The sequence below is a fragment of the Hoplias malabaricus genome, chromosome 13 (assembly GCF_029633855.1).
Source record: "Hoplias malabaricus isolate fHopMal1 chromosome 13, fHopMal1.hap1, whole genome shotgun sequence".
Taxonomy (NCBI): Eukaryota; Metazoa; Chordata; class Actinopteri; order Characiformes; family Erythrinidae; genus Hoplias; species Hoplias malabaricus.
Genome location: NC_089812.1, coordinates 25,537,911 through 25,548,846, shown reverse-complemented (window position 1 = coordinate 25,548,846; position 10,936 = coordinate 25,537,911). Strand labels below are relative to the sequence as shown.

The 10,936-nt window shown below is 40.1% G+C and overlaps 1 protein-coding gene across 1 annotated transcript; it reads right to left on the bottom strand.

Moving 5' to 3' along the window:
* Positions 1-744: 744 nt before the first annotated feature.
* Positions 745-10,725, bottom strand: wnt9b (wingless-type MMTV integration site family, member 9B). The gene is made up of 4 exons (XM_066642909.1): positions 10,596-10,725; positions 7,052-7,299; positions 4,914-5,179; positions 745-1,579 (listed from the first exon to the last, which is right to left on the bottom strand). The coding sequence occupies exons 1-4, from the start codon at positions 10,682-10,684 to the stop codon at positions 1,106-1,108; spliced, it is 1,077 nt and encodes a 358-aa protein (XP_066499006.1). The 5' UTR covers positions 10,685-10,725; the 3' UTR covers positions 745-1,105.
* Positions 10,726-10,936: the final 211 nt, after the last annotated feature.

Sequence of the window (10,936 nt, the reverse complement as noted above, 5' to 3'; positions counted from 1 at the left end):
GTTCAGAGCTCTTGCTCCTCCGGAGATCCTGGAAGGCCCTTTTCTTTTCAGTGCGTTCAGCAGGAGCAATGTAAAGGGAAGTTCAGTCTTGTTGAGACCCCTTATAAGTGGCACTGCTCCACTTGAAGTGATCTCAGTGAGGCCAAATCCATGGAATTTGTGCAATGTTGCTTTTCTCTTCCGTGACAACAGGAGTGCAACTCCTATTTCAGACAGGCATCTTGTCAGCCATGCCTTGGGGTCCTTGTCCAACTTTGCCCACACTTGTGAGAGGCCCTAGTTTGAGTGAGCAACGCTAACCTACATCTATCCATGTTCAGACTTCCAAACTTCAAATCTGCCCCCCTGATTTTCACCTGTGTGAATGTCTTTCTTTTATTTTCTCAGTCATTCTTACACCCAAAGACCACACTGCCTTTCACTACTTTTCTTTCTCAATCACTTCCTCCTTTGCTGTCTAATTTCCATTTTTCCTCTCTTACTTCTTGGCTTGTCTCTGTCCAATCTTGTTCACTATATAATGCACAAGTTTGGGAGCTCTTGCAATTCTGCAGTGCACCACAGTACGAGGTTGCCAATGTACCCCAGACAAAAAATGTACCCCAGTGGACATGGGATACTTACAACGCACTGCATAGTAGATCATGGTAATGTGACTACTGGCCAATGCTGTGTTTAGGTAGCACACAAAACAGTTTACAAATCAAACCTTAAACTTTACATTTTTTTCTTTATGTTGACGTCTTAATAGTTGATAACCTGTTTTTCCAGTGTAGGGAACAATGAATATAGGACCATTTCTGTCACCTTATAGAATAATACACATTGGTCCTCTTCATCAAATGCAAGACAAAAGAGACAAATGGATTAGGGGATCCTCTCTATTCCCTATAACAGAGCTATATACAGTGCTTCTGATTGTCCAATGTTGGGAATAGTGGTTAGAGGACTGTATCTGCTCCCTGTAATAGCGTTCTCAGCAGTGCTCATGATAATTCAGTGTTGGAATGTATGGAATGGTGATTGTAGGATCATTTCTGTTCCCTGTATCGGTGTTGTATACAGCTCTCCTGATAAATAGTGACCCCCTACTGAACACAGTGTGTCAGTGCTTCTTGCAGGTGTACACCTCTTCCTCTCGAAGGCAGGTCTGGCACTCTACGTGGCAGCACCAGCGGACTTGGCAGTTGCAGGACAGTGTGGTGAGGTGCAGGGCTGTGTTGTAGCCGCGTCCGCAGCACAGGCTGCTGCAGCTGGTGTCCTTTGCGCATGAGCGACCAGCTGTGCCTGGCGAGTAGCGGGACGGCCGGCAGAAGCTCGGTGACTCCTCTAGAAACACCAGGTCTGTGGGGCGGGGCCGGGGAGCCACACCATTGCTTTGGCGACGGGGCCCGGCCAACTCAGTCTCGCCAGTGGCAGCGTTGGTCTGTCCGAGGACCCGCACGGCGTTGTCGTAACGATACTTTAGCAAACGTCCCGTATCGTGGAAGGGAGAAAGCTGCTTCCAACATGTCCTCACGGCACAGGAGCCAGAAACACCGTGACACTTACAGGTTGTCTTCAGACCGCTCTTCACAGCCTGGGAGATGGAGGGAAAGAGAGACAAAGACAAGCACAGAGACAGAGAGAGAGAAAAAAATCCAAATCAAAGGAGTGTACAAGAATATGAGCAAATTAAGTTTTCACAGTTTTTTCTTTTCCACTTTGTTTAGTCCAAATTTCTCCTTTTGTAAAGTATAAATTCTAGTCCTCTTTCTTAGATTACGAGATCTGTGTGTGTAAAACTGGAAATAGGAATAGCCAGATATCAGGCTTGCATATTAGTGCCCACCTGACTGCTGCACCACTAATGTATTTAGCACCAGTTAAAGGACTGCGTAGTGATAGTAATCCTTTTATACATGGATCATGTATACAGATACACTACTATTACTACTACTACTACTAATAATAATAATAAATCAGCTGTCCAATGTTAAGACAATATTCTACACACACACACACACATACATACATACATATATACATATATATATATATATATATATATATATATATATATATATATATATATATATATATATATATATATATATATATATATGATTTTTAACAACATTACTGTGTCATGATTTTTTTTCTACATTAAAATATACCATATGCATTATATGAATATATTACAGTTGATCACACTAAATGAATGTGAACTGTTAAAGCAGAATGACGGTATGAAAGTAGTAAAATCAAGAATTTATGATTAATATACTATGGGAGTTGGAAAACATAGGAGAGAGCTGTCAATGGTAGAAAAATGGAGGAGCTGGCAGCCTGATCAGACTGATTCATTAGAAAAGATCTTATCTTGGCTTCCTATCTGACAGAAAACTACTTTCCTGCAGGGTGTGTGTTTGAGTGTGTGTTTGTGTGTGTGTGTGTGTGTGTGTGTGTGTGCATTCTGGGATGGGGCGGGATTCTGAGCTGCCGGTGGTTGGTGCATGTGGCGGAGATGATGGATGCAGAAGGATATCTTTGGTAGTGTTTCATCCACCTCTGACAGAAACCCTCTTTCCCTCCACTCTTATAATTGATCGATTTGTAAGAATGAAATTTGGCTTAGATTTTGCTCATTACCTGCCTGTGTAGTGTCCAATCTGATTCCTGCTTTCCTGCGTACCCTCTCCACTTTTTAACAAAAAAAAAAAAAAAAAAAAAAAAACCTTTTCTCACTTTGATTCTTTGAGGATGTGCGAGTACAAAATGTATTTATTACAGATTTCCCCATATCCTAAATGTGCCTAATCAGCCTAAAAATGTTTAGTGTCCCATGATTGCTTTTGATTTATATGATCTCTAATAGATCCAATTATGTAATTTCTGCTCCAATATTAATATAAAACTGTTATAACAAAATTCAATTCTCAAAATGGCTGCTGCTACATTTTTAGCTACGTGTTACACAACACATAAGCGAGTCTATTTGAGATTACTTAACAACTCCATATGGTTTGAGGCAAGTGTGTGATTGATGTTTTAGGCATGCAGCTTGCACAATGCTAATTGGTAGTCTGTAAGCTTCCATTACATGTTAACAAACTACAGACAGGTTCTTTCAGACTGACTACAAAAGATAATTTGTCATTTGTTTAATTTCCAGTCAAAGCAGACATTTTTTACAAGTGATTCATTTTTTTTCAGGATATTTCTTCCAAATATAAGATGACCCACTTCCATACGGAACAGCACAGTTAAATAAGTTAACAGAAAAATATGACAATACCTTATTATTTCATTTTATTTCATTTCATTGTCTGTAACCGCTTATCCATTTCAGGACGGCGGTGGGTCCGGAGCCTACACGGAATCACTGGACGCAAAGGAGGAACACACCCTGGAGGGGGCGCCAATCCTTCACCTTATTATTTATATTTATTTATTACAAATGTTTTAGAGAAGATGGATTCTTAATATCCACGCAGGACCTGGCAGATTGGCAGAACTCTGACCGAATATTATTTACCACTTTGATCTTGAGAGATAAAAGAGAATCAATCTATTCTTAACTGAGATTTTCAGATTTGAAAAAAAAGAAAGATTCACATGTTTAAGAAAACAACCCAACACTTTTGATCTGAATGGATGATGAGCTGTGTCAAGAAGCCCTTACTGAGAAAAGGAAAAGAAGACTTGTAACAGAACAGGACCCAAAGCAAGGAAAGTGTAACCAACTCATAAGACTGAACTCTGAGGATGGGTAAAAATGTCTCTGAATATTTAATTAATATTTAAACATAAGTTTTCTTAAAGGAACAAAAGTTGTTATCGTAAATTAGAGACGCACATGAAAAAAAAGTGTGAGAAAAAGAGAGATAGAGAATGAGTGAGGGTTATAGAAAGAGAGAGAGAGAGAAAAAGAGAGAGAGTGAAAGAGAGAGACAGAAAGGAACAGCTTGTATTTGGCCCTAGGTGTTAACTCTGGAAAAACAGCAGAAACTGAGACTGTTCGGAGCTCTCTCTCTCTCTCTCTCTCTCTCTCTCTCTTCCCCCTGAGGCTGCTTGTCTCCTGGTTACAAGTCCGTTGTGGAAGATGTTATGAGGATTTATGGAAGTCTTTTGAGCACAGTGGCAGCAGTGCGCAAATCTGCCGTGCGGGAGGCATACAGTATGTGGAAAAAATGTCGTATATTACAGAGGCCTCTTCATGGTATAATCGTCCTGATGGGAGGCCTCTAATTTTCAGAGGGCCCCCGCAGCAAGCCTGGGCCAGAGGAAGCAACACCTGGCTCCAGAGACTCACCCCACTCAGACAAGCCTCCTGAAGGCTCCTTGCAGCAGGAGCCGCACCCTTCAAATCACGGCACAGAGCAGAGGTAGGGAAGGTGGGGGGTGGGGGGCATTTAGGCTTCAAGTTCTCAGGTTGGAGAGAGGGCTTCCCTTTGCCCCAACTATTTACTGTTACATCTGTGACATTTGATGGGGGCTTTCTTTAAATTCTCTTGGAATAAGAACAGAGATGCGGGTTTGAACTCTGATCTGGATTGATTCATCATTGTGTGAACAATACAGTAAATAATTCACATTAGCTTTATGAAAATAGGGGCACTGCATATGTCATCACATGTAGGTTTGAAATATGGATATATTTTTTTTTATATCTGCTGACATCTGTATGAGCCACATATTACTGCATCCCCAGTTTTTTGGGTTTGAACTTTTCCTCTTTATCCAATTCACCCCAGGTTTATCAGAGATCTTCACATAGTGATGTATCTTTATAACTCACGTCCTGTGCCAAACATAGAGTAGGTCTCCCAGATGTTAGACTAATTGATATCAATGCAACATCTGTGTGTAACTGTATACTGGGAGCAGATTTCTCTGTAGTGCAGAATCCCATGCTGGCATGTGTCACTCACCCTGATGCCCACGTTGATGTTATGAGCATCAATCTGTGCCCGCAGATCCTTGTTGACTCGCGTCTGGCCAAGGAATTTTTTGAGGAACTTGGTGCTGTATTTGACATTGTCTCCGCAGACGCCCCACTGCCAGGCCTCACGCTGCTCAAGCCCGGGAGAATCATCACACGTGCAACGCTCCATGCGTCCGGAGCTGCATGCCTTAGCCAGTGCATGTGAGAGGGCTGCGCTGGACACTGCCAGTAGGAAGGCTGTCTCCTTAAAGGCTGCAGAGAGAAACACACATCTGGATCGAAACTTTTTATCACAGGACACGAGGGAGCCAATCTCTGAAAGTAACATTATTTTCACATAAGCAAAAGCTGTTTAGGTCAGGAGTTCCTAATATGGCCATAATTAAGTCTTTAGACATGAAAGGGCTAATGTCAGGAGATTTATGGGAAACAAACTTTCAGGTCATTAGTATGAAAGCATATTTCTGCCATTGGAAAGAATAAGTAAGACGCGGTAATCAGAAAATGTCTCATAATTATGACTTAAGATCTCAGGATGACTTACTATCTCATAATAAGGAGGTTCCTCATAATTATTTTCTCAAAACAAGTCATAACTAAGAAGTTAGATCATAGGATCTCATTACTATGAGCTAGCAAGTCTTAAGTCATAATTATTAGGACCTACCTTATTAGAACTTACTCAATGGCACTATATTTTTTTAAGTGGTGGGACCAGGCTTTTATATATTGTGTACTGAAAATTGTCAGATTTAGGCAAATATTTAAAACAGACCATTAAAACGAATTCTCAAATAAAAGGATCCTTCCTATTCACTTCTCAGGTTTTCAGTGTAACTGCAAGAGTGGGGACATTTATTAACAGTGACATAGATGAAAAGCTGTCTACATAAATTAACAATGTTTTCTTGTCATTTTTTACCATATAAAGCATGACTTTGTATGAGTTTTCGGTTGTTCTCTGTGCCAGGATGAGCATTAGCCGCCGCAGGCTAATCCCCTCAGGGCCTGTTAACACTGTTGTTTGTTAGCCCCGGAACCTGTCGTTAGGGTGTATTTAGATCCAATTAATTGTTATTTTGACTAGAAGGGGAATGGGGGTTATTCTTTTTTGGGAGATGAAAGCCCCTCTCTCTCTCCGCCCTTTTCCTCTCTCAGCCACCACTCCTCCACCGTTCAGATAAAAATAAAATACTTCAGGAGGCTTTACCACCAGGCCGCACCAAGGGAAACCATTACATTCTCCCATATCCAAATTTTAACCTGCTTCCTGCACTATGATTGGCTGCTAAAAAGGATTCATGCAGTGTGATTGGCCAATAGTTTTCTGCTTTGTGCGATAATGTTATGAAAGTAATTATTTAAGAGGGATTTATGTCAAACAAATAAATCTGTCTAGAATATTTGTATAAATTAAATATTTAATAAAACTAAAAGAAAAAAATCAATTTTTAGTGGGCATTGCTTAGTTTAATCCACTCAAATAAAATCACACATAGCATACTAATATACTGTAACTCTTGCAAATGTCACAATTACTAGCTCAGTAATTTTCTCCCCAATAAAACTATATTTATTTATTTTGACATTTGTGTAAGTAATTTATTTCAATAGGCGTATTTTGTAAATTGTTCTGTAATAGTCTTTTCGCATCGAAAGCGATCAATAGATCTGACCAATTCTGTGTTCAGAAAATATGAAAAGTTATCTGTGGCAAAAATCCCACCCAGTTTGGTCCTGTTGAAATGATGGGATGGTCTCCCTCTCTGTCTGCCTATCAATCTCACAACCCACATGTGAGTGTTTTGCAGTCGTGGCCACATTTTGTAGAGTCTTTCACATCTGAAAACTACTGACCTAGTTAAAAACGTTGGCAGAGAAAGTTACACTGATACAATGCAGTGCTCAACGAAAAAGAAAATGAAGCATTGAGCACCTCTGTCCAACACACTGTCTCCTGTGGACTCCTCCAGCTGTAGTCAGGCAATGATTGTTGATGTATTTTGGGGGAGTGGCTTTGGAAGGAGTGCTGAAGGTAAAGGATGGGATTTTTAAATAGCTTTAATGAAACCTGTAAGAGTTTTGGAACTTTGTGTTTACTGATTTTTTCCCTTTATTCTTTACCTCTCTTCAGGAGGCTGCCTCTCCCATCCAGACTGCAGTTCCAGCGCTCGTGGCGGAACTGATACCTGCATTCAAGCAGGCTGAGGCGCGCAGACTCTCTGAGGGTCTCGGGAAGCCCGGGTTCTCGGCGGCACGCGCGCTTTTGACGCCTTGGCAGACTCAATAGCTCACACTGCTTCACGTGTGTCCTGCCACCAGGAGTCTCTGGGGGTCCGGGCAGAAAAAGCAATGGCTCACGAGCCGTCAGCCTGCGACAAAAAGAAAAAAAAGACAACAAATTAATCAACTTAGAACACATTACATACCCATTAAAGTTCTTAATTTTATGTGCTTTATATTCTATAAGCTTTATTAGAATTTATATATTCATGGAGTTATTATAATCTTTTCTGATAAGATCTAATTAAATCTGGTGATTTTAGTTCACATCCTGCTGTCTTTTAACAAAACAAGAAAATGGTTTAGCTGGAGACTCAGTAGGGTCATGCTTTTTACACAGCACACCATTGCCTATACGGCCTAAGTTGCTGCTTTGACAATGTGTGAAACACTATCATTTTGGAGATATAAGATTTTGTTCCAACAGTGACAAAAACAAACAAACAAAACAGATGCATAAACACAACAATTCCTTCACAAAGGAATATAGTTGTGGAGCCACACCCCACATATTGACCATGAGCACATACTGCTTTCATTTTTGAAGTTCACAAATCAGGCTCCATTCTCTCAGATCTGAAAAAAATCCACAGCTCTTTCTGTCCATGCTTCCACTATGAGAATGTAACTCAACACTGTGGTCTAAAAGGATGTGGAGCTGTCAAATATCTCCACAAGTATTATCAAGTAGAAATAAAGTACATTAGCAAATCATCTGAAAATGCTTTGCTGCATCCATTTTTTTGCATATATTCCCCCCTCTAGTGAAAATCAAGTGTTAAACTTTTTAACATATCCATATGGTGATGTTTATATTGTGATCAAAATAAAGAGTCAGTGCCATATTGAGCATTTCTGCTCTGAAACTTCAGCGTTCAAAGACAGTATCAAACAGGCAGATTCAGACAGCCAGGGTTTCTGACATCATAAACCTAAGAAAAAAAAATCCTGTCAACTTGTGGGTGGGTCTTCCCCTAAATAGATGGTGGGATTAACTGCATGTTTATAACTATACATCAATGGAAGAGAAAGTGTAGTGTTAAATCTATATAACTTTTAAGGCGTTAGATCAATTCTAAATCTGTAATTCTGATGAATGGAGATGAGCTTTTAGGGGAGTAATCAATGACTGAATGAACTGTTTACATGAGACTAATTACTACCTACCACTGTGTAGCTAAATGCAACGGTGGCGTTATACTGAGCTTAAAGCTGTAAGGAAACCAGGTGAGTCATATTTAAAAAGTTAAATCACCTTGCTAATGTAAACTTGTGCACTCTGTGAACGATTTGCATGTCGTTTTGCTCACGTGTTTTGAATGCAGTGTTAATTTGACTAGCATCATTTGAACAGATTCTACCTGCAAACTACCCCCTTCCTCTCAGATAACTTTAGTATCAAACTAAAAAAACCCAAAACAATTAGATTAAACTTACAACGCTGATGTGTTATCAATGGAATAGAACTTTTCATTGATACTACATCAGGATAACAGACTTAACTTCGAAATCTTGTAGTTTTCTGTAATAAAACCATTGTTTATAAAATAAGAGTCCCTGTATCAGAACAACAGAACTTTATGAAACTGTAAAGGATATAAAATGGAGCTGACCATTGTCCTTGTACTGGAGGAAAATGAGCTTAATACACTGTATGTGCAAGTGATTGCATGCATCTCTTATAAAGAGTAAATTCAGCTGCATGGACGAAAAAAATGTAAATGTTATACACACAGCTTTTATAATCTTTATAGAAATATCTTAAATCAAATTGGATGCTCTGGAGCAGCTGCACATGATCCTATACTCACCATCCTCAACACCAAGTGTCTGTTAGAGGGATATAAAATCCACTAGGTTCAGAAATAGTTATGCAACATCCGTAGCTGACTTCACTAATGCCCTTGAGCCAGCCTGCCATCATCTCCTAACAGCAATATTCCAAAGCCTACATGTAAAGCCTTCTGAGAAAAGTAGAGACTCCCAGCTCCCTATTAATAGCCTTCAGTTCAGAAGAAACTTTGAATGAGCAAATGTTCAACCACATATCTGATATTCACTGACTGACCAAATCTCATGTGTACGAATTTAGAAACGTGTCTCCTCTGCCCTTTTGGACTCACATTCCTGGAGTGGCTGTGTTTCTATAAATATCGAGCAGAATATCAATGTTTGAGCATCACTGACGCAGGGATATACTAAAGCACACATTAATCTAGGCAGTAATGTTCTGTGAAGGGAAGCCAGGGTAGGAGCTTAATGATGAGGTAGCTCTGCCAGAAACCAGCTGAGGGAACATCTGGGAAGAGCTTGCTACAATTCCTTCTCTTCAAAACAGAAAAAACAGCATTTCTGGTGAAATAAAAACTCTGGGAAGCTGGGGTTCATCACCGGAACTGAACCAGGACAAGTGCTATAACTGCAGGGTCTCATGTCGTGAAAACAGACATTAATAATGTACAAACTGAACTCATTTTGAAGCTTGGATTTTGGTGCCAAACCATTAAAAGACCAGAGGTGGGTAGTAACTGCTTCCATTTCCTCATGTACATATAGTGACGGATGTATTTGGACATACACAATAATAATGTATTATTATCAAATGAAGGAATCAACTAATTATCGTTAACCATTTATGTTTTAGTTATTGATGCAATTATTAAAAAAATATTAAAAGTGTTTGTGTGCTGCTTTATGATTGATCACTGGATCATCAGCATTTTATTTAAGACCAATCCAAAAGGAATAAAGGAAAAGATGTACAGAGCCATTAAGATGAAAACACATATATTTAGAGGCCCCCAAAAAGTCAAGTATTTTAATAAATCAGGCCTTCAATTTAATAATTTGTTCCCTCAATTGAATGTTATTATCTTTATTTTGATTAATAAGTATTAAGTTAATAAATCATTCCCTGAATGTAATAACCAATTCCCTGAGTTTTATAAATACTTCCCTTAGTGTAAGGGCTTCCAGATTAATTTCTCATCCTGTTATATTTAAACAGTTTATGACATCTTGGGCATGATTTAATAAACCAATGGAGCAATAAATAATTACATGGAGAAACTGTGTTCAATATAAACCTTAACATATTAAGGGCTTCTTAAAAAGAGAAGAACAGATACTGGAAGCTCTATGAAGGTCTAGAAGATAATGCTTTCCAGTTTTTCGTTTTCTTAAAGTTACTGTTTTCGTTTACCCATCACTTACAGTTCTTTTACATGATTCTGTCTACTCTACCCACCTCTGAGGCAGAAGGACACAGGGAGCCGTGCGTAATTACGCACAGAGTGCGCGCGTGACTAAATCCAGAAACCAGCACAGAAAAGCGAGTAATAGGCAAACAGGGCGTAAAGAGCCACGCTCCGGAGGCGCTACTGACCCGAAGTACGCCGCGGTGTGAGAGAACAGCGCGCAGAGGGCGACGGCGAGCGGCAGCAGGCGGCAGCAGCAGCGGGTCCCGGGGCGCATGGCGACGGCTCGGCGCTGCTCTTCATCGCGCTGAGTGCGTGTGTGAGTTTGCGCAGGTGTGTGTAGGTGTGTGTGCAGGGGAAAGAGCGCGTGGTGTATTAAAGAGGGGGCGGGGATATGGGGGAGGGGCATTGCTTTGAGGGGTGGAGTTAGAGTTTACTGAGTTTTACTGCACAGAGATGGGTACAGTGGCCTAACTTTAGTATAAGCTATTGTTGTGAGTGTCAAATAATAATTTCAGTTAATGAAGAG

What these genes read in the sequence shown, in the direction of transcription:
- wnt9b (XM_066642909.1), bottom strand. Translation starts at nt 10,684, where the DNA reads ATGCGCCCCGGGACCCGCTGCTGCTGCCGCCTGCTGCCGCTCGCCGTC. An exon ending in CACACCGCGGCGTACTTCGG is followed by an intron (nt 7,300 to 10,595) that starts GTCAGTAGCGCC and finishes TTTTTGTCGCAG; the next exon opens with GCTGACGGCTCGTGAGCCAT. An exon ending in AGGCAGCCTCCTGAAGAGAG is followed by an intron (nt 5,180 to 7,051) that starts GTAAAGAATAAA and finishes TTCTCTCTGCAG; the next exon opens with CCTTTAAGGAGACAGCCTTC.